Source organism: Ixodes scapularis, unplaced genomic scaffold, assembly GCF_016920785.2.
Source record: "Ixodes scapularis isolate PalLabHiFi unplaced genomic scaffold, ASM1692078v2 PGA_scaffold0__279_contigs__length_252992795, whole genome shotgun sequence".
Lineage (NCBI taxonomy): Eukaryota > Metazoa > Arthropoda > Arachnida > Ixodida > Ixodidae > Ixodes > Ixodes scapularis.
In genome coordinates this window covers 65697841-65721316 of record NW_024609835.1, presented here as the reverse complement: position 1 = coordinate 65721316, position 23476 = coordinate 65697841, and the positions used below count along the sequence as shown (strand labels likewise).

The window sequence follows — 23476 nt, the reverse complement described above, 5'->3', positions numbered from 1 at the left end:
GATCGGGAACCGTGAGGCAGGCCGAAAGTATGATGTCAACGAATCCTGTGTACGCGAGTGGAGGGCAAAGAAGCAGGACCTTCAAAGTGCAAGCCGTGACCACAGGTCCTTCCGCGGTCCCAAGACCGGAGCCTAACCCCAGATCAAAGCCAAGCTGGTGGAGTTCACTGAGGAGAAGAGAGGCCGTGGCCACGCCATATCAACAGAGACGGCTCAGATCGAAGCTCTGAGGCTGGCAAGAGAAGACGGCATACTGCGCGACCAGTTTCGTGCCAGCTGCGGGTGGTTTCACCCATTCATGAAACGTCAAGGATTTTCCATCCGGAGGCGGACGACCTTATGCCAACAACTTCCTGACACCTACGAGGACACCGGGAAGTGCAAGACTATTCCCACTGATTTGCCCTTCGGGATAATAATGCGTGCGGAGGACAACTCCTGGATGAACAGTCACCTTGTCGTCGACCCGTTGAAAACTGTGTGGGAGAACAGGCCGGGCGGGATGTTAGTGCGGAGGTCCATGCTAGTGCTGGACGTGTTCCGGGGCCACAACACCAAGGAAGTGAAGACCCGTCTCGCGGATGACAAGATGGACCTCGTCATGATCCCAGGCGGGATGACGTCCGTGCTTCAGCCGATAGATGTTTGCTTACACAAGCTGTTTAAGGCGCACATAAGCGCATGTACACGGAGTGGATTGCCGAGGAGCAGTACGACTTCACGCCGACGGGCCGTGTCCGCAAACCTGACATAGCAGTACTTTGCAAGTGGATTATCAACGCGTGGAAGGCGATTCCTGCAGAGATGATTTGCAAGAGTTTTAGAATGTGCTGTATCAGCAATTGCCTGGACGGCATGGATGACGACACTCTCTGGGACAATGAAGATTCTTCAACTGATAGCTGCAGCGACTGCAGCGATGAGTAATGTTCCAATAAAGGTACTGTTTTTGGTGACTTTGACATTGCTTTCCGTTTCTATTTTCTAACAGTCGTAGGTTGGGGGTGCAGGTTATATGCAGGGGCGGGCAATACGCGCGAAAATACGGTAGTCATAACGCAATATGAAAGTGTCTTGTCCAAGATTTTTACTTGCATATGTATATAATCAAGCCCAAACAGTATTACCGAGAGCTCTGCAAACATACCTGTAAGCATTAGGAGAGTAAATGCATTCTGTCGAAAAATAGTCCAACTTCTTGAAGTGGGCATACCTGAAAAAATATTTAATATCTTTGTATTCTTGAAAAGATGATAAAAAAACAATTTATCTAAAATATTTTCAGAATGAGTAAGGTCAAACATAGGGCCTAAAAGCAACTGCTCCCTGCTGTCCTCTTCCCTGCCTGACATCGAAGAGAGCACTACTTCGAGTGCATGTGAAAGCCTTTAGAATACTATGTGCCAAGCTGAAAAAGGCTGACTGGGAACTGGCTGAAACCTGTGGACTTTCCAGATTGTGCACTGAAATTCAGTGCATACAGGACTTTTGATATGATGTCATGCTGGAGTGCAATTTATAGGGCTTCAACACCCCATACGTCTGAATCGGGAGAGCCGGCCACTACTGCCAAAACAAAACCGACCGTCGCATGCACAGAGCATCTCATTTCGCAATTATCAATAGCCCCAAAAACAAAATATACAGCAGAACCTCCCGGGGGGCACACGGTCTTGCGTTTAGGTGGAAACTTTCATATATGTAACCAATGTTGTACATGTATGGCAGAGACCCTCAAAGGGTGACAGGATTCAATGTGCAAGCAAGCCGGCAGTAGTCAAGCATATTATAATTTCAAAGGATAGCTTGGGTTGCATCTGAACCACGTAAGAATGCTGACAGTCCCTCTAAGTTTTGCGCAGTTCTTCCCTTGTTTAATATTGCCCTTGCGATCTAAAACATGAATGTAAAAAGATAAAAAGTAGCCGGTGTCCACGAGGCACAACAACAAATAAACATCCCACTCACATTACAATCTCCTTCTCGTAGGTGTACTTGAATGGTTTGGAACGAGGGATGGCTCCTTCAGATCCCTGTGAGACCAAAGCAACCGAGAAAAGTGAAATGAGAAAGCAAACAATGACTGCCAGAAGTACTATTCTTTCGTGAACGCCTCAAGGTCACATTTCCCAGCAGACACATTGATGTAAGTAGAGCCTGCTATATATGTGGATTGGCACCCCCTCGAGTTTCACCAGGAGTCAACGAGCAGATCTAGTATCTAACACCCCAGTGTACGGCATACAGTAATCCCTCGTGATAACGAAGTCAACAGGATGGCAGAAAAATTCGGTATAAGTGGTAATTCAATAAAACCAACAGAGTCAAACAGCGCCAGCAGCCTTGAAGGTGGATGGGAACACTGTGGAACACTCTGACCGTATATAATATCAAACAAACTTTGGGTATGAACCACAAACGACAGCTTTACTGAGTAAAAAAATATTCAAGTGGAGTTTGCTGATAATTTTATCCGGGTACCAGTTCTCAAACTGCTCCAGGCATTGCATAAGAGGTGGACCAGTGGTTAAAAAAAGCCGCGTTAAATCCGGTCCCGCACTTTAAGCGGTTACGTTATAAGTGTGTGCTTCATTATTTTCTGGCCTCTCCAATATAACGATGATTGACTATACACATGCTGTATGTGAAAGTAGGCACTTGCATTGTGTTCCACTAACCATGTGAGGCAAACGACTACTCACCGTAGTGATAGCCGTGCACCTCTGCAGCCGTGCAATGTCTCCCCTTAGAACTGCAAAAGACGAAAAAGAGCTACACTACAAGTATGCCAAAGCTTCTCAAACCAAGCATTATGCAGGGACCTGCCTATCATTTACTAAAGTATGCCTCTGTGCAGGTTGTCAATGACCAAGAAGAAACCAGAGTGTCAACTTAGTTTTGTTACTACCCAGTAAAGATACAAAATGGCCCAATATACAATAGACTTAGAGGGCAACTCTGCTTCATTTTTGTTTTTGAAAAAACAACAACAATGCAGTCCACTTCAGTATCTCCTAGGAAGACCACACATGAAATATTACTACCTAGTTTTGTCTAAATAATTTTTAAACGGTTCGGCAAACTTTGGAACGCTCCAAGTTGCCGAAATCAGCCGACTCTAACGGGTGAACTGAGGCACAATCAACGGCGCAGTCAAGGCTACTGTGTTGGCATAGCCAACATTGAGTTAAACGTCATCACCATTGCTACTTTTTGTTTGCTTTTACTTCTCCGGGCAAGCGTAACAGGTGACGTCAGCAGCATCTCCTTTCGGCGCTCAGCGGTGTACGTGATTGGCGTAACGTGCCTGTGCAGCGCGCTTCTCAGCCTTGGGAGCTGTCCGGCCGTCCTGTTGTCACTGCCGTCCCCCGTGTCACGGCCGCCGTCATCGTCTCGCCGTTTGTGATTATTGTCTCGTAGAGTTTCGTTCACATTACGTGAACTGGGTGACGCCGCAGTTCTGCAGACGTCATCGGATATCGTAGACACCAAAACATAGAGAAGACTGCAGTCCAAATGACACCTCTGCCTTGCACACGCCTGCCCCAACGGTAACCCACCCAGATCCTGCCTGTCGTTGTGTAGACGATCACGTGACTGCTCGTCGTACCACATGTTATTCATGTTTTTGACGGCCTGAGGCCAATGTTGCCTGACAGAGCCGAAGTTTCAATTTCTGCTCATGTTTAAAGTAAGATTTTACAAAATATATCCCATTTTTCACGAAGCAATCGACGTAGTGCCTTTGATTAGTGATTTTTAATGTGAAACCACTCATAATCTTGAAACTTGGCAGAGTTGCCCTTTAAGGGATTAAGCTTGAAGACCTGTTGAAAGGTTTAGGAACTTTTCAACAGGTCTTAATTGCCAAGAAAGGTTCATAAACACATGAACAAAGTCAGAGAATGCAAAGAAGGCAAACAGCTAAACATCATGATCGACGGACAGTTCAGAGACTTACGAGACAGAGATAAATAAGGTCCTCAAGCAAAACTTCTATCTGCTGAGATAGCATTTTTGAAGAGAATAATTTTTTCAACCTTGTTATTTACAACGTTTCTTCAATAAAACATAATGATTAGATATGTGTGTATGCTGCTGGAAAGTAGATTGCTGGACCACGCTCATAAACGGTGCATCTATTACTCAAGGAAATACGGCAGTATAAACTGGCAATTTGGACTCTCCAAGAGAGCTCGACCATGCTACATAAATAATCTTGCATAAAGGGAATATTCCAATAACTGCAATCATATGGCACTATGTTGGAAAATGCAGAGTTTTTCCAGTTAAGCATGATGGATGGATGAAAACCTAAAGCAGAATGGGTGCAGCAGCAAACATTATTGAGGCATTGCATACTGTCTCAGACTTACCGTAAAATACCGAGGGAGCGCCCAACCCATTTTCACTGAAAACTAAGTTAATCTAGACATGGGCGCTTGTCCAGTCAAATCGGCAGTTAAAGTATAATTCGCAGAATTCCCAAGTTTGGGAAATGTTAATAGTGGGCGCTTGAACGAAGTGAGCACTTCTGCGGTATTTTACGGTAATCTGCCTAAAGCAGCAAAGTCCTCACTCATCTGTTTTCACCTGTAACTTGAAGTGGAACACAATATCAGTTGTCACAATACATGTTATGGAACCAACCGGTGCTGCTCCAAAACACACATTTAAATTTTGATGTCAAATACAACGAAGGGAATAGACTATGACCATGAGATAAGATCAGTGAAAACTGCCAACTGCAATCCTTACTCATTAACTTGTGCCAGTAATTTCTTCCTTTTTTTTTTGTGTGTGTGTACAAGTTGAATTTATTTAACTTCCTTCAAGACTGGCAAAACATAATATGAATCCACATAGACTCTGAGCGTTACAAACTAGCTGTGTCGGTAAGCATGCCAAGGTTTACATACCATTCATCACCACAGTCTCTGCGATGTCGTCTGCATTATGCCCTAAGATAAGAGAACAGCAAGAGATAGTTTCATAACCCAAGGTATATGTATACATCAGAAGCTTTATCTCATCAGAGAATTATTTCACACTCCTCGTAACACCAGTGATGCCATTAACACTAAATGTTAATAAAGTCGATATAGCTCCAAATATAATCCTCTTGTAGCTAAATTGACTAAAACTAGCATAGGAAGAAGCTACTAAAAGTAAATTATTATGCATAAAAATATGAAAAACTACATTGTAAAGTACCATTCTAGCCAAGCTACTAGTAATGTCGAAAGTGCTTATTTTTAAAGCAAAACACAATTTGTTATGCCAGTTCAATGGCAATCCTGACATTAGGTGTAACCAGTGCATAAGTACAGGGTGTCACAAAAGAAATTTACGCAGTCTTTTTAACCGCAAAAATAAACTAAGCATCGCCGAACGCTCATTCTCCGCCCAAAGGTAGAGCTAGAGGTCACAACCAGATGCCAAAGTTTCAGCCCGATCCGATAACTTAATCAAAAGTTATAAGTGATTTTCTGAAAATTTCAATGGGAAAATGGCGGCCGAAGGAGTTTTCAAACACATGGTGCTCTATGGCACCAGAAACCGAAAACGGGCAAAATTGGGCTCCATTTTCCCATTGAAATTTTAAGAAAATCACTTATAACTTTTGATTAAGTTATCGGATCGGGCTGAAACTTTGGCATCTGGTTGTGACCTCTAGCTCTACCTTTGCGCGGAGAATGAGCGTTTGGCAATGCCTAGTTTATTTTTGCAGTTAAAAAGACCGTGTAAATTTTCATTTGTGACACCCTGTACATATGTTGCTTTTTAAGCAAAGGTTTAGAATAAAGATAGACTGTGCTGCTCTAAACACTTCCCCGACTTTAAGCGAGTCTCTATAAAAGATAATTACTCATAATGCAAGAATAGAACGATTGCTCATAATTCTCACTCTGAAGTGCCCCAACAGAGGCATTCAGATATTCGCAGTAGATGACACACTAGAAATAGCATCACCCCAACACCTTGACGAGCGTGTCCACCACGTGATGACATCTTCCTGTCCCAAGCGCACCAACCCCCATGGCGCACTATAAGTTAGTAAAATTACTAGTTCAACTCAGTTGACAAACTTCGAGGGAGGGATGTCTCCTATCTCCCAGTATTCATAGCCATGAGTGCATAATTAGAGAGCATCTCGCGCATGCCAAAATCGGGGCCCTTCAATTGAACTCCAGCAAACAAAAGAAGGGGGGGTTCAGTTCCTACAATCAAATGTCCATAGGATCAACTGACAGTACACCAGAACCGCTCCATAGTTAAATCAGTTTTTTCTGGAAAAATATTCACTAAAGAAATGTCACCACCCAACAAGTACATCAAACACATGCACCCTTGCTTTGCTATATCAATGTCTTTGAAATATCAGTATGTTTAATGAAGACATTTTATCTAAGTAGCATTGCTAGCAAATGAAGGACTTGAGTAGGGTTCACCCACCTGTGACCATCTTGTTGACACCCAATTTTGAGGCCCCCCTGTCCAAGGCCTGTCGCCTAAACACCCCACAGAAGGTGCCTGTGTAAGGGAAAGATTGACTCCACTGATACACAAAACATCCGGGCTGCTCAATCCTGAAAAAGCCTGTGTTATGCTCATAAGAATGTGTGGCCAATGGCCTACATTCACTCCCAATTCTTTTCCAAAAGCCACTACTGAAAATAGGTTCTAGAAACTAGAAAAGGGGTAAAGCTGAAATCTGGGAATACAAGTACTAGAGAGAGGTGCGAAAAATACTAGCCATCCACGTGGCCAACTCTTCTATCTCTCTTCTGCATATCCTCTACCACAGGAATTGTCAAGCTTTTCGACCTCAAGGAACTCCTATCTCCCTCCATGATTAGCCGAGGAACCCTTTCCGACCTTGGCATTGATGCAATAATGCAATGCAGAAGCCTATAAACCCTGTAATCAACAATGCCCATGCTAAGGTACATTTGGCCCATAGTTACCTATGAATCAATGGGTGGTTCAGATCTGCTAAAATACTAATTAAACTGAAAAAAATGAAAGCCGTTTACAATCCCCTGTAACGCTGAATTAGAGCGTAGCTCTTGAGGAGGGGCAGGGAAGGGTACTGAGGGGAGAAGGCGGAATGTCCCCCACTACTAACATGGGTGTAGATCGATGTGTGCTTAACACAAGTCGCAGAAAATGCACATCTTTGGTGACAGCATCGCATGTAAATTTGGCAGGAGTTTAGCGGGACAATTTTTTTGCCTAACTTTAGCGGGGAATTTTTTCCACTAGATTTAGCGGGGAAATTTTTTCCGCTAAATTCAGCGGGGAATTTTTTCTGCTAGATTTAGCAGGGAAATTTTTTCCGCTAGTGACATCACACGTGACGTCACTGATGACATCATCACTGACGATGCCAATGCCGTCACTGAGGACATCATCAGTGACGTCGCGTGTCCCCTAATGCACCGTGCAATTAAGCCGACGGCAAAGGCGACGGTGACGCCGCTCAAGCCGGAAACGGGCGCCTAAGGGCAGCGCTCTAAAACTCTTTATTCAGGAGAAGGGTAACCCAGGGAAGTTTTGAAGTTTGGGGAACCCATAAGAGTACTCTGAGAAACCTACCTGTTCCTAGAAACCCAGTTTGAGATTCCTTACTTTACCCCTCCAAAAAGAAGCCGCATCTCCACGTGATTGTCTCAGGTCATGACAATTTGGCGAAGAAAGTGAATGGAAAAATTCTGAAGAACTGATACTTTACAACTTTTTTTTCAAAATCATCACTAAATGACATGATTACAAAATGCCTCACCACCTCACTAGCACAAACTGTTTTCATGACAAATGCCAAAGATGCAGGCTTAAGAATCAAGGCAGCAGCAGGCTTCCATAAGGAGAGTATAGAAAAAATTTGTGCCACAACATAAAGAATGGCTTAACAGCAAAAAAAATTGCATAAAAGGGTAAATTAATAATGCAAAATCCCATAAAAATAACAGATTTCACCAACAATCTTGCATGTTCCTTATTTCCAGATGGAATCTACTCTCTAGATGTGTATAACTAGAGCCCTGCATATCTGCGGATATCTGCAGTAAATTGACGAATGCAGATAAAAATTAGACAAATTTTGGCGGATTGCGGATCGGATGTCAGGGGCTGTGGATGCGGATATCCACGGATTCGGATCTAAATTTTTGCCCGGTGGCATTCAGTTCATCGACTGACGTTTCACCTACAGATCGTTTTGTCGACATGCGACGTTTCATCGAAAGGCTTCTCGTGTTCGTCTCGACAAAAAGCCCGAGACATTTCGTCGCACACAACCCTGCTATTTTTGTAACAAACTTTTTGCGTCTCGCCTGGATTAAAGGGGGGAGGGGGGCATGGTTTGGTTAAGTTTGCCTTTGTGAATCGCGTGCTAGCTTTTAGCGGCTTAGTGAACAAATGCGTTGTCAACACAACGTTGCAGGGGCATGTGCCCACAAAACTAACAGCGTCGACGAACCGTGTGTGCATGAAATGTATGTCCATGAAAAGTTGTCTACGAAACATATTTACACCAAACAACTTTCAAAGAAACTATAGGGATCTTAAGAAAGATGCGATTCTCACTGAAAATCGCTTCAGTTAGTGCACTGCCTCTCGTCAAAAATCCTATCTATAGAAAAAGTAAAGATTGCAGGGCATCAATCGTCCTGAGAAAGCTAGTACATTGGCAGGAAAAGAGCAGAAACTTTCTCCGGGCAAAGAAAACCTCAAACGTACAAGTCACAAGGAAGTAGAAGAAACGTCCCCATCTCTGCAAAGAGTAGTGAGGTCACGACTCAAAAAAGAAGTGCCCCGACATCCTTTTTGGGCACTTCTTCTGGGCAAAGTGTCGCGGACTCCTAGGACGATCACATAACTGAGATAATTTTTTACTTCGATGTTCAGTGTCTCGGGAAGGCTCATCACTTTTAATATAAATATGATGAAACTGATAATGATAAAATGACATCCCCTTTGAATGGTGACCCGAAGATTTCTTGGAACAAAGATAAGCAAACAACTTAAAAAGTGTATGATATATAATGAATGCCTGTATTGTGAGTCGGGTCTGGTTCCACATTTTGCGGATGTGGTTCGGATACGGATACAAAGTATGCAGATGTGGATCGGATATGGATACAAAGTATGCAGATGCGGTTTGGATACAATAATGTAAAAAGTTTGCGGATGCGGTTCGGATACAAAGTCTGCGGATTCGGATCACATGCGGATAATCAAACTTATCCGCGCAGGGGTCTATGTATAATACAGTTGAACCTCTTTATAGTGAATCATCCAATATAGCGAATCATCCGATCTAGCAAACTAATCCCGAAGTTTGGTTGGTCACGCTTCATTTGAGTAATAAGTTCTAGTAATATAACGAAACCGAAACCGTGACATCTGACAAGCACCAGTTATAGCGAAGCAATTCCTGCCTTTTTTGCATCACAAATACTATGAAAGTTATTAAAAGGTATAAAAAACATAAGAAACATGAATTAAAAACAAAAACTTCAGAAAATTCAGATCACCTAATGTGAAAAAAAATGTGCGTTTCAGGAGGTAGCACCACCTATGAATTGAACAAATAACGGCGGAGGCGCTGCTGCTGGCCTCTATGTGTGGCATCAGGAGCCAGTGCAGACCAACCGCCAACCATGCCTCTCGTAGCGGAGCTGCAAATGGCGACGAAGCGGAAAGCCGTCTCTCTGGAGACAAAAGTGAAGGTTTTGAGGTCAGCGGACAACGGCTGGAAGAAAAACAGACATCGCTGTGGACTTTGAGCTTGCACCAGGCACAATATCTACCATCCTGAGTCATGCAATGATGTGAGACAGTCGACAATAAGCAACTGTTTTGTGAACGCAGGCTTCGTTCCACCCGCTGATGAGGTTCAGCCCGAAGACCTGAAGACGAGGCTACCTGGCATTGGTTGACGCTGGCGAATGTCTCATTTGAGGGTTTTGTTTGTGCCAATAACAACTTAGTTCTGGCGCCAAAGCTTAGTGATCAAGAAATTGTGGATTGTGTAGTGTTGCCCAAAGATGACAGCAGCAGCGACAGCAATGATGACGAGATTGAAGACGACACTGAAGAACCGCCGGCAACTAGCGCGGACGCCGCAGGCATGGTCCGGAAGCTGCACAATTATTTGGAGAGGCTCCCCACTGCCAAAAACTGTCAAGTGGAGAAGGCACTCTCGTGTATGGCCACTGTGGAGAACTTCATTCTTCAAAATGCTGTGCAAAGGTACCAGCCCAAAATCACATCTTTCTTCAAATAAATGAAATCATGGATTCAGCTAACGTTGTTTCTCGTGTTGCAAATTAATATTGTCATGTTCCGATCTATTTTTTTAATGCTGCTCAGTGACAGGTAAGGATCACAAGGTCTGCAATAGCACATTTGTATATCGTAGTGCTGTGCACGTTCTTGCACGGGCTCGATTGTGGGAACGTTCGCGTCAATTGAAAGGCACCTTGCAGGCACCTATGTTTATGCGTTCACAGTCCTGCACCATTGATTTATTGCTCCGCAATGTAGTCGTTAAGTACCAGTAGACTCACAGTTATTCTTGCGGCCGATTTGTGACACAATGGCATCCATTGTCCATCCATAGAGATCCTACGAAAAAGATGCAAACTGAATACTAAGCCGACAATTCAATCATGCGATTTTCATAAAACATTTGGTGAATTTTCTTTAACAAAACCAAACAACAAAAAAAAAAACTCATACACAAATTCTTGTAGCATCCATCTCAATAAGATGTCAATCACAAGAGGTCTGAACAATAATTTTCTTAAAACTCAACAACAAGAGATGGGATCACTTTGCAGAGAATAAGTGCTACTACTATAAACATCTGCTTTTCAAGTTTTCTCTAACCCTTTTTTTCAGATGCATCCCACCTATATATCCCATGTGTTCAATCACTACACTCAGTAACTGGCAAGGATTCAATGCAAGGCTTCCTGCTTCATGAAGGCTTTACGAAACATGACCTTTTGGTCATGTTTCGTAACCTAAAGTACTGTGGTAGTAAATACATGGATAGACATTTGTGCGATGCATGCCCACACTGAGACTGGCTGGAGTGGAATCTGAAGGCCAAAATGTATGATTTTGTAGCTCGAGCTTGTTCTTAACACACTCGGCCACCAATACCCATTTTGGACAGAACATTACAGTCTTCTGTTAGTAATAAACCTGAGAAGTCAAACAAACTGAGATAATTAGGTTAAACTTTATGCATGTCACTTTTCACTAACACTGGGATGAACATATGCCTAGAAGCATAATGTTCTGGCAAGTAGCAAGAGAGATCTACGCGGACTCGGGAAAGCCTGAAAACCTGAACTCGACCTGATGGTCGTGTTGGGCTCGGGCCAATATATGGGTGCCCTCTTCGGGCTCGTGTTGGGATCAAACCTCTTTAATTCAAGGTCCGTTGGACCTATGTCGGGCCTGGATTGCCAAGTAAAGACCCAGCAACCCAAACATGCCAAATCTAGAAAATCAATTTTAAGAACTGCAGTAATCCCCATGACATATTTGAACATGCAAAAAGCGGCGGAAAGCGAGAGCAAATTTAAAGATTTTTTTTCCCCTAAAACATTACTTGAATGTAAAATAAATGACTGTGTGAGGTTAGACTCCTCTTTTTTATTCACTAGAGGTGGTATTATTTCGTAAACTAACAGACAGCTTCCCAAACACGAAGCTCCTCACTATGGCAAAGTTCACGCAATGCATGCAGGGAACTAGTTGGTCATGGAGTTTCGGTTCCGATTGTTGGACATGTAAGGCGGCGTGGCCGTGTGCCATGTGGAGTCGTTAGCATTGCGTACAACTGCAATCCATGTGAGGGTAGCATTCTTTTTATTTTATTTTAAATTTTTGTTTTCATTACTTACCGATCGTGTCTGTACTTAGTGTCACTATGTCACTAGAGAGTTTTAATAGATTGTGTTTCCAGGCGACGCTATGTGTAGGAGCTCATGCTGTCGCTGGAGCTTGTGTTGCCACTTCGAAGCATGCTCTGAAGCGTGCGCCCAGAGCCATAGCGGGCCTCTGAAAACAATCTACTAAAACTCACTATTTTAATATGGTCTAAGCGCAAAAGCTACAAGCGTGAGCAGATAGCATTGAAAGGTGGCCCAGCTGCTCGAGCGCTCGTGCAGCTGAGCCGCCGTTCAACTCGAGGAGCTTGCACTCGTAACCTTTACTCTTCCCACAAAAAGATGACACGAAGTATAAATTTGCAATGCATAATAGGGTGTTTTAGTAGATTGTGTAATCAGGCAACACTATGTGTAGCTTGAGCTCTCGCTGCTACTTCGAAGCACACTCTGAAGCGCACGTCGGGAGCGATGGGGGGCCTCTGAAAACGATCTGAAACTCACTATTAAGTGCTTAAACTACGAGGTTCAAATAGGGGGTTGCAATGCAACAGGAAATGCGATTGTATGCACACCATCCTATCAATCACGGCTCTTTGCACACTGCTTGGGAGATCAAAAGCGGCCGCTACAGTGTCAACCTAAGTTTTACAGAAAATCTACGCTGCAGCTGGCAAGATAGTGTCATCAGAGGGAAACATTTTGGCACAAGTGTATGTTGTTGCCATGTACGCGTACAAACGCTAAAGGCACTGATCTCCACGTGAAATGAAGATTTCAATCGGTTCCGAACAGACTTTGTTCTTTGAATTTCACTGAAATGCCATTACCCCGGTAGTCAGATCATTCACACAGCATAGCTTGGTACCGAGCATTTGAAGGGGTACTTACTGCATCAGAATGCAACATAATCGGCACATTGCGTACGGTTCGCCGTCAGCGCTGTACGCGTCAAATGCAATGACCCAAACCAAAACCACTTCGCCCGCTCCTGGCCAACTAGTTTGCAACATGCAATGCTTGCGCGGTGTTGCCAGTGTTGCATGCAGCGATTTTCGAAAGAAGCCTATCGAGTCTTCTAATATCCACGTTATTATAATAGACAGGGTTCCCGAGTGCAAATACAATGTGGCTTTATTGGCATTTTTGTGAAATAACCCCATAAATATCAGCGTAAAAAAACATTTTTGCAGTGAATGGTGCCATGTAAATCAAAGTTAGATCTAGCGAAATATTAGAGGTCGAGTGCGAGAACGTTTCCCGCACTATTGTGGCTAAATTGCCCACGCTACCAGTGGTAGTGCACCAGCAAAATTTCTCATATACAAGCCCGATGCCCATTTAAGCTAACTTTTCGCTCTCAAAACATACATGCAACACAATTCCAACACGGAATGTGTTGTTTCGAACATCAGCCGAGGACTGAATCATGGGACCACTATAACCCGCTCAATAGTCCAACTTTCATCGTCCCTCCACAAGCTATGCGCACGCTTACTAAATGCGATAAAAAATAATAACCCTCCTTTCAAAATCTTTGTGGAAAGCTCAGTTTTTTAGCGTCAGATTCACAACGCAGGGATAACAGTTCCGGTCTCCAACAAACGCTTCCTTGCAGTGTTGTTTTTTTGTTTTTTTTTGTTTGACGTATTTTTTGTCCCTTAAGATAACATACTTCCATTTAAAAAAATCCTAGGAGCCGGCCATACAATTCCTTTGGAAGGGGCTCGGGTTGGGCTCAAGTTAAAAGTAACAGTTAAGCTTGGGCCGGAGTTCAAGCCAAAGTACTCATCGGTCAGGTTAAGCTCGGGCCAACGTTCACAAACAGGAGTCAAACACGGGCCAAGTTCGAGTCAGGCCTCTATATTTCGGCCCGATTTGATCTCTAAGCACCAATCCTCTAAAAGTCTACAACTTAAAAAATCTCACAGTGGAAGTTAAAAAATGTGAAGCAAAGAGACAGCATGTTCTTAGTAAATTGCCGAAGATATCTTACCTGGTAGGACAGAATTTTTAAAGGAATTCCATACTGTTCTTGATTCAGCTGCACCATCTGCAATAAACGAAAGTACCTTAAGTCATTCAGGGAAAATGTAGTTACCTCTTAAAAGAGGAACTATTCTTCAGTCAGCCCCTAAAATCTGCACATTATATGGTCCGATGGAAGGAATGATTTACTGTGGTAGATGATTCTTACAATCATATCCATTTCTTAGTGTCATTTATGTCCCATCATACAACTACATTATGGTAATTCCCGATACCCATATAAAAAGGTATTCCAGCTTAAAGCGCCGTTCACACACTTGCAATCGAGTAAGACAGAGAGAGACAAGACCGGTTTTAAGCCTCTTGTGATGGCGGCGAACCTGGTCCGCAGCAGCACATCCGGTCTTCCACCGTCACAAGAGGCTTAAAAACCGGTCTTGTCTCTCTCGGTATTACTCGGCTACAAGTGTGTGAATGGCGCTTAATAGAGATACTGCTGCAAAATCTTACCATAATGTTTTAAATCTGCTATTACAAATTATACTCAACTAACCCCTTGAGACGAAGGCTTTGACGAGTCAGTAGCATGTACCATTAAAAGATGCACAGCGCAAAAGGACAAGAAACAAACAGAAAGGAATGCACGATAGCACCGACTATTATCTGCATTGTCTATTGACGCCCCGGCACTTATACCAGCAGCCACAATGATTAAATTTCAGTGTAAGGCAGCGCTGTGGTGTGATCCTTTCTGTTTTCATCTCATTTCTTTGCACTGTACATCTGGAAATAGTTAACTAAAGGCCCATTTGCACACTTGCGACTGCTTATGACTGAGCGCTTTGAAACCTCTTGTAATCTTTTACAACGAGAGAACAAACTGGCGCCATTTATTGGGTGGCCGCAGGACACTTTCTGTGTCAGCATATTTACTTTTTTCTTTCGTGCATCATTCTTTCCTTTTTGGCTCGAAAAACTGTTGACAATGTTATAAACAATCATTTCTCATAGATAGTGTGTACATCTGATCTTGCAAATAGTAATGTAAAACCTTCATTTTAGTGAAATGAAGTTTAGGGATCGCCTCATAGATGGTGCCAGCATGCCAACTCGTCCCAAGAGATTTTAAGGCACAACGTTCAAAGAAAATGTAAGCGTGTGAAAGGGCTTTTAGACCACTCATCTCATACAATTTAAAAAGTGAGTTTCTGATCAATAGATTCTCAACTGTTCGAGGAAGTAAAATTTCTGGGTTTTACGATCCAGACAAATGAAGGGATCTGGCAGGTCAGAGCAGAGGACTGAGGGCTAATTTTGAGCAGCTGGGGACTTGCTGACGTGGAACCAAAATCTTGGTTACATGGCGCCTGCTCCACAATAAGCCTCCGTCTGGCTGCGGGGCAATTCTTCTGGGATTTGAACCCGCCCACTGAGGATCCATATGCCGGCTGTTTGTTTCGAAGCCACCGAGGCGGCTTCAACTATGTGCATGGCTGCAGATATCTATATGTGATGTCACTACAGCATCCATTACAAACAATGCAGGCACCAATGGCATGGGATCGCAATGTTTTTGAAGTGCCATACCCTCGCTAAGCCTTAGTACTTTTTCTTAATGTCATTAACATTATTATCGTGGTCCTGTTGCTGCATAGCATTTAAGTTAGCGAGAAAAAGGTTGTCTTTTTCATTAAGTTGTCACCAAGATGCTAGAACTATACAATACTCACAGAAGGGAATCAAATGATCGCCTTCTCAAGCCAATGAGCAACAGGAATGCGCTGCCCCGAGAGAAGGGCGTCCAGTGTAGGAACTGTGGAAAAAATGGCACTGACCTTGAGTGAGTCGTCCCTGTAGCCTGCTATGCCTTCGTCAATGGAGAGGAGCACTAGCTTCAGTCCATAGCCATGCCTGTCATTCAGCAGTTTCATCATATAAGCGAGTACAGTGGAGTCTGAAGGAGGAACAAAGGCGGCAGTCTCAGAGCACGCAACCAGAAAGGACGCAAGCTGCTTACCCTTTCCTCCCGATGCAGCAATTGCCACAAAGTCGCCAGGTGAAAAGAGTTTGGCCCTTGAGATTGTTTCATGGACTTCGGTCTCAAAGGCGAGGAAGAAGCAGTCTTTGCAGAGCGCATCACCCTGTACAAATATGCAATACCTTTTAGTTTGTCCTTCATAGATTCATGGTCCAAGAAAAGGCATCCCATTAATATGCCATGATCATTATGATGTACATCTCCTTAATGTTTCCTTCTGTCACAAATAAAGGTTAGACCCAGTGATGAAAGCAGTCACTACATATGTACAGAGGACAGTTTTACGTGGGTGCAGCCTTCTTTCACAAGCTGTCGACAATATGAGTGTAGACAGAAATGTTGGCCAAAGTGCAAAAATATCTGGCTTATTTTTTTATTTTTATTTTTTAACAAGGGTTACAAAACTTAAAGGGACCACGAAACAACCTTTTCACTTTGGCCAACCAGTGCTCAGAACAAACATGTCAAAAATAATCTCATGGGAGGATTAGATTGGAAAACCTTTATTGTTGGCTAGAGTTACAGGTGGGTATGCTGATCTTGCTAGGTGGCCGTCAATGGAGACTGGCGGCGACCTCTTGGGCTCTAGTCACGGCCTGGACTTGGGTTTCCAGGTTGGAGCTGAGCAGCAAGTTCTCCCACGGGCCTGGGTGCGCGAGCCTCTGGAGCGATAATGGTGGGGGATCTATCGGACAGTCCCAGAAGATGTGGTCTACAGTAGCTTTGCCATCGCATTTACTGCACTCAGGTTTGAATCTATCTGGATATGCATGGCTTAAGACTGCAGGGTTAGGAAGAGTTTTAGTTTGGAGTAGTCTCCATAGTAGCTCCTGTTCTTTGGTTGCGGAGGCGGGAAAGTTAGTCTTTCGAGCCTGTAGTGTTGAGTGATCTCGTGGTAGGTGTTAAGGCCGTCTCTTGTCAATCTGCCATTCGAGGTATCATCCACAGCTAGGCTGATAGATCCCCGAGCTTTATCGTGGGCTGCCTCGTTCCCCGGGTTTGGCGAGTGAGCTGGCACCCAGATCAATTCCACGTCTTGCCTGTCTTTCAGGTAATTCTTGAGAATTCCCAAGGAGATGGGAGATATGCGGCCCTTGGTGAAATTGCCAATGGCCGCTTTTGAACCACTGACAATCACCCTCGCTGGTGGGTTTGTTAGCACCAATGCGATTGCCGCTACTTCGGCTATTTCGGAAGAGTTTGTAGGTACAGTCGCGTTTGCTACGAGTTGGCCCTCCTCAGTCACTGCGGCGATCGCGTACGCTCTTTTGGGGGTTGGGTAAGCGGCCGCGTCCAAGTAGACGACGTCCGTTCGGCCTTCTAGTCTCTTGGTTAGGGCTTGCGCCCGGGACCTGCATTTGCCCTTGCGGTGGACGGGGTGCATATTTTTCGGTAATGGTTTTAATGTGATTGTCTTTCTGACGTTAGACAAGATTTTGCAGGTGCCCACATTGAGTGGTGCCGCATTTATTCCCAGTCTTCTCAGGACCGCTCTACCCGCATTGGTGCAAGTGAGCCTGAGTTCTTGCATTCTCCGATGGGCCTCAGTCGGGTCGTCTAGCGTGTTATGTAGGCCGAGTTGCAGTAGCTTGTCGGTGGAGGTATTGATGGGTAGACCTAGGACTGCCTTGTAGGCCTGCCTGACGAGTCCTTCGATTCTGAGTTTCTCAAAGCTGTATAATTCTGGATAGGGGAGGGCGTAGGTCATTCTACTGATGACAAAGGCCTGCACCAATCGGCATAGATTGTTTTCCTTAATGCCTCTTCTCCTGTTTGCCATGCGTCGGATCAGTCTAACGGTCTGGTGGACCGAGACGTTTAGCTTTTCAATGACTTGGGTATTATTTCGGTTCTCTTGGATGATCATTCCAAGGATCCGGATGGAGTTGACTTGTTTAATGACTTTGACTTGCACGTGTACAATTATGTTGGCTGGCAAAGAGCTGGATTCTTGTCCCCTTGGAATGTCTCTTTTAATTAGGAGCTCCGATTTGGGATGAGAACATTCTAGCCCTACCGCTTTGACGTAGGCTTCTATGGTATCGACTGCCCTTCGTAGGGTCTCTTCTATCTCCCCATCATTTCCTGTAGTGATCCAGAGGGTGATATCGTCTGCATATAAAGTGTGTCTGAGATTCGGGATAGCCTTGAGTTGCTTCGGTAATTATACAGGTGCAAGATTAAATCGGAACGGCGAGAGTACCGAGCTCTGTGGGGTTCCCCGACATCCTATGAAAAAGGGATCCAAGATCGTCTCGCCGATTGATATTTCTGCCGTCCTCTCGTCCAGAAACAATCTTACATAGTTGAAGGTTCGGGATCCTGGATTTAACCTCGATAGGTTAGTGAGGATGGCCTCATGTGACACATTGTTAAAGGCCAATCCGAGGATGGCCCTCGTGTTCGAGCTTTTGGGGATCACTTCCTTGCTAAGTTGAAGCATGACGTCCTGCGTGGACAGGTGGGCTCTAAATCCCAGCATGGAGGGGGTAGGACGTTGTTATCCTCCTCATTTCCTTGCAGTCTGTTTAGAACCATGTGCTCCATGAGCTTCCCCAAGCAAGATGTAAGGGGGATAGGTCTTAGGTTTTCGGTTATTAGCTTATTGCCTGGTTTAGGTATAAAAATGATTCTGGCATGTTTTCATTCTTGGGGGATTTCACCATCCTGCCAGTACTTGTTGATTGGGTCAGTTAGGGCCATCACTGACGTAAGGTCTACATTTCTCAACATCTTGTTTGTGACGCCGTCGGGTCCCGCGGCTGATGTTGTTTTGAGTTGGCTCATGGCTTGCCATACTTCCGCTGTGCTAAATTCCTTGTCTAATTCTGCGTTTGGCTCACCCTCGTACCAGGGAAGTGGGCCGGTGGATTGCATGGTGTTTAGGCATCTATCCTTGAGTTATTTGATTAAGTTGTCTGTGTTGCCTTTATGCTGGTGTACTATTTGAGCGAGTCTATTGCGTTGAGCCGTTTTGGTCCGTGTGGGGTCGAGTAAGTGTCGTAGCAGAAGCCATGTATTTTCTTACCCAGATGCCCGTTCACGGTGTCGCATACCTGTCCCCACTGCTGTCTTTCAAGCTCGAACGCGTACGCTTTTATTTTCCTTTCTAGCTGTGTTACCCTCTTGCTGAGGGTGCGATTGTATTTTTGCTTTTTCCACCTTAGTTGTAAGCTAAGGTGGGCTTCCCACATGTGCTTCAATTTAGGGCTGGCCGTGTGTTGTGAGGGTATCGCCTCTGTTTCTTTTGTGGTGGCTTTTACATCTTCTTTTAGGGCGCCGGTCCACTCGTTCAGGTTGCCGATTTCCTTTGGAGCGGTCTTGTCCCTAATTTTACGGAAGTTGTCCCAATCCGTTAGTCCTGTTTTTAATGAAGGATGTTTAAATGGGGCCGTCTGGAAGGTCGTTTCCACTATATAGTCGTCACTTCCCAACATCAGGCCCGCATTTGTCCATGTGGCTAAGTTAAAGTTTTTACTCAGGGGAAGATCAGGGGCCGTGTCCATGCCGACGCTACTATTGCCGATCCTAGTAGGCTCTTTGACGTTGTTAAGGATCGTCATACCCACGTCTTGTATAGATTGCCAGAGCGCCGTTCCTTTGATAGGCGCTTTCCGGTAGCCCCAGGCAGGGTGGTGCGCGTTGAAATCGCCTACCACTACGAGTTGAGATTTCCCTGCAAGTTTTACGCCCTTACAGATAATGTCGGAGGTTGCTTTTGTTCTGTCCTTGGGTGAACTGTAGACGTTAAGAATGTAGACGTTTCCATCTCCCTTCTTAAGCAGCGGGATTTCCACTAGCGTGTGTTGGACCTTTGTGTCCTCGATTTCGTGTTGTATGGCTGCAATGTTGCGTTGAACAAAAGTCGCGGTGACCGAGATTGTTTTTTTTGGGTCTGTGTTCAGGGGAATGAAAGGCGTGTAACCTGTTAATTTGATCGGGTGACTGGCTTCTTGTAAAGCTATGACATCCGGTTTTTCGGATCGTTGCTGAATATGGAGCTGCAGTTTGCCGCATTTGTTTTTGTATCCCCTGCAGTTCCACTGCCAGACCTTAATCTCCTGAGGTCGAGGGGCCATATTGAGTTGTTTGAGGAAGGTTACATGGTAGTTGCTGCACGAGCATTTGCACGGTCGCTTCTAGGGCTGCGAGGCGGTCGAGTGCTGTGAGGCGTTGTTATATTTCTTGGAGGGTCTCTCCGACTAGTCCGAGACTGTCTTTTCAAGTTGATCGAACCTTTCGTTTTTGCGCATAGGTGCCCGAGAAGTGACGGTAGTCTTTGGTTCGGGCTGCGGCTGACCGTCTGGGGATGGCCCGGCTACTCTCTTAGCGTTAGCGTCTCGGTCTGTCGAGGCCTGTCTTTTTAGCGTTCCATGGTTAGCGTCCACATCCATCGCATTGTTGGTTACGGAGTGCAGCATTTTCCTCTTTCAGCTTTCTAGTTTGCTCCCGGAACTCGCGCTTCCCAGCATTCGCTTGGGAGACCCTGGAAGCCCAGCTCACCTGTTTGTCGGCATTCTGGGTGGTGCTGTTGCCTCTCAAGGAGGGAGGTTTCTTGCGCTCGTTGCTCTTGCTTCTCGAGCCGTTTCTTCCGCAGTCGTTTAGGGGCGGGTAAGAAGCAGACCTGTCTCTCGACCGACGTTTGCCGCGGCGTCGGTGCGACGACGGTGTTCTGGATCTTGAGCGCCGCCGGGGTTGTCGTCTTCTTTCAACGAGAGCAGGGAGTACCGATTTCCAGTCGGAGGCCCCTTGGCCTGGAGTTTCTTGCGTTTCTCGACGAAGCGGTGCTTGCAGTTGCGACTTCCCGTAACATGCAGACGTTCGCAGATGATGCACCTGGCCTTGCAGCTCGAAGGGCTCACCCTCCTCCGGTGGCGGGTGCTCCTCTCCGCAGCAATGGCAGCGTTGGCTTTTTTGTCAATAACACACGTCGGCTCGGTGTTCGACCGTGCGACAGTTGAGACATGTTTCAACCCGTTCTTTAAATGGATGGCAGGTGAAGAGGCCTGTTTGGAAAACCATTTCCTTCGGTGGTTTGATGCCCTCGAAAGTGATGATGACCGCTCTGGAGCATCCCATGCGGCGTGCGTTGACAATAGGGAGTTGTGGATTTTCTGTGATGCAGTAGTGGAAAATTTTGTCGGGAGTCTTGTTGCCGAGGGCTCCGGAAATCACCACCCATACGGATTATTTGGGCGTGGGGAAGTACGCCGTGACTGGGTAGTCTTGGTTGTTCATTGCAAACCCTGGCAGGCTCCGATAGGCATCTGCTCGTTCTTTCACGGGAGTGTTGATCGTGAAAGTGTTGTTGTAGGGGATGATCTGCAACCTGTCCTTCGTGAACGTTTCTTGAGGCGGGAGGTTGAGTGTCTCGCAGATTGCATTGAGCAGCTGTCCCGAGGTAGTCATGCGGAGGTTTAAGTTACTCGGCCTGACTACGACCTTGCGGTCATCTTCTGGTAGACGTGGGAGGGTGGTCTTCTACGTCTGGTTGACGGTTTGTTATGATTGATGACAAGTGAGGACTTGCCTGTCTGTTGGGCGGGTCCGGCGGTGGTCGATCCGGCCTGCGGCTGCGTTAGGCATAGCCTTTTTTTTTTCCGGATCCGGGTTTGGCGTGCTCTTCCATATTTTCCGCTGATGATACTCCATCCCTCTTCGGAGAGGACTGTGGGGGTGATCGTCTCGCCTTCCACGGCGTATTCCATCCTGGCAGCAGCTCTGGGAGCCCGCGGGCACAGCGGCGGTCCTCAGGCAAAATTATGACCTCCGATGCCAGGATGGGGTGGCTGCTTCGGAGTTTTCAGGCAGAATCGGGGGCCAGGGCGTGCCTCGCGCCAGGCTCATCTCATGGGAGAGAACTACTAAGCGGTTCCTCGACTGCCAATCTGCGTGTCACGGTCCCTCTGATCCTTTAAAGGGCCCAGGCTTTAAGAGAGAAGAACTTATGGATGTCAGTAATGCTTGCTTACTCCAGGGGTTAAAAAGTTTTGCAGAAAATTATCGTTTCAGGACTGCGCGCAGTACGAGCCACGGGACGAACCGGGTATGGAGGCCGGACGATGGCGACAGTCGATGAGTAGTGAAGTAAAGTGATCATGCTTTTATCTCGCGATAATTCTAGGTCACAATTTGTGGGTTACTTACAGTTTTGGGTCTTTTGAGAACAGCGCTAGCTGCGCAACAACGCGCACACGGTTTCATGTTTTCATCACGTTTTCATTGAGGGGATGGATTGGATTGTGTTGGATACGTATATCGTTAGTAGGCCTACAGCAAGGAGAAACTAGTGGCGCCTCTACCAGGCATCACCTGCTACTGCGGAAGAGAGGAACTATGCGTTCGAGGGTGCGGCCGTGCGGCGGTGCCGTCTGCCTTCTCGGTTTTGGTATCTCAAGAACAAGTTGAAACTTCAGGCATTCGATTCTTTTGTAGTTTTTGCACTCTACTTCTGCATGTTTCATGTCTTTTAACACCGGAATGCAGGTTGAATTGAGTTTGGAAGCTTAATAATCTCAAGCAGGGCCGTAACCAGGGGGGGGGGGGGGGGGGGGATTTAGGGGGTTCTGACCCCCCCCCCCCCCCCCCCCCCCCCCCCCGAAATTTTTTTCTGGGTACGGCCCTGGGGTGCTATGTTGCGCTTTTTGGACTCCCAGGAGACTAGGAAGAGGGAAGTGACGTCAACGACACAGCAAACGCAGATTGGATGTTGACAGAAGGAAACGAAATCAACACCCAATCTGCGTTCGCTGTGTCGTTGACGTCACTTCCCTCTCAGGGAAGTGACGTCAACGACACAGCAAACGCAGATTGGATGTTGACAGAAGAAAACGAAATCAACACCCAATCTGCGTTCGCTGTGTCGTTGACGTCACTTCCCTCTCCCTAGTCTCCTGGGAGTGCAAAAAGCGCAACATAGCCCCCCAGGTCGGTGCACTGGCAGTCAGCCGATTTTAATCTCCACCTCTGCGCACGCGCAGTGGCGCCGGTCGGCTACCGGGTACCAAACCGGGACCGGTTCTCCGGTTTGCTGTAACTCTCCATTATAGGCCACCGATGCACATGATTCATAGGCGAAAATAAGAATAAAGACACTTTCAAAATGGCCGCCGTTGTCCCCGAAACCCCCCCCCCCGAAATTTTTTTCTGGGTACGACCCTGATCTCAAGACGTTTTAGATACGAAGACGTGCTCGTGGATACCTGAGAGCACACCTTTGAGGAATTGCTGTGAGACGCCGATTCTCAGTCTTCTGCCCTTTGTTGTTTCCCACGCGCTGGTTGCAAAGACTGGGAGAACTTCATCCTCAGTCACGATCGCTTTATTCTGTTGTTTATTTAGGAATACTCGTCTGCAGCTAAACTAAGACATCGACAGAAAAGGCTGTATTCCGGTGTAGTATTGCCCGAAAGCTTTTGCTACACGAAAATTCGGGTGAATAGCAATCTAACAAAAACCGCACTAATCCCTTAGCTTAGAATATTGCGATCCCGAATAGCCATAGAGTTATTATAATGTACGCTAGAGGTTCAACTGGCGC

At 45.7% G+C, this 23476-nt stretch overlaps 1 protein-coding gene across 1 annotated transcript in view; it reads right to left on the bottom strand.

Annotated features, from left to right (window-relative positions):
• LOC115320516 (cytoplasmic tRNA 2-thiolation protein 1) overlaps positions 1-22199 on the bottom strand; it is a 37459-nt gene extending 15260 nt beyond the window's left edge. The window contains exons 1-10 of the mRNA XM_042288756.1: positions 22084-22199; positions 15916-16039; positions 15734-15852; positions 13906-13962; positions 10575-10632; positions 6457-6534; positions 4920-4961; positions 2703-2752; positions 1969-2033; positions 1148-1213 (exon numbers count right to left, since the gene is read on the bottom strand). Coding sequence (XP_042144690.1) covers positions 1148-1213; positions 1969-2033; positions 2703-2752; positions 4920-4961; positions 6457-6534; positions 10575-10632; positions 13906-13962; positions 15734-15852; positions 15916-16039; positions 22084-22140 — 716 coding nt within the window. The 5' untranslated portion in view covers positions 22141-22199. The remainder of the gene's footprint in view (positions 1-1147; positions 1214-1968; positions 2034-2702; positions 2753-4919; positions 4962-6456; positions 6535-10574; positions 10633-13905; positions 13963-15733; positions 15853-15915; positions 16040-22083) is intronic.
• Positions 22200-23476: the final 1277 nt, after the last annotated feature.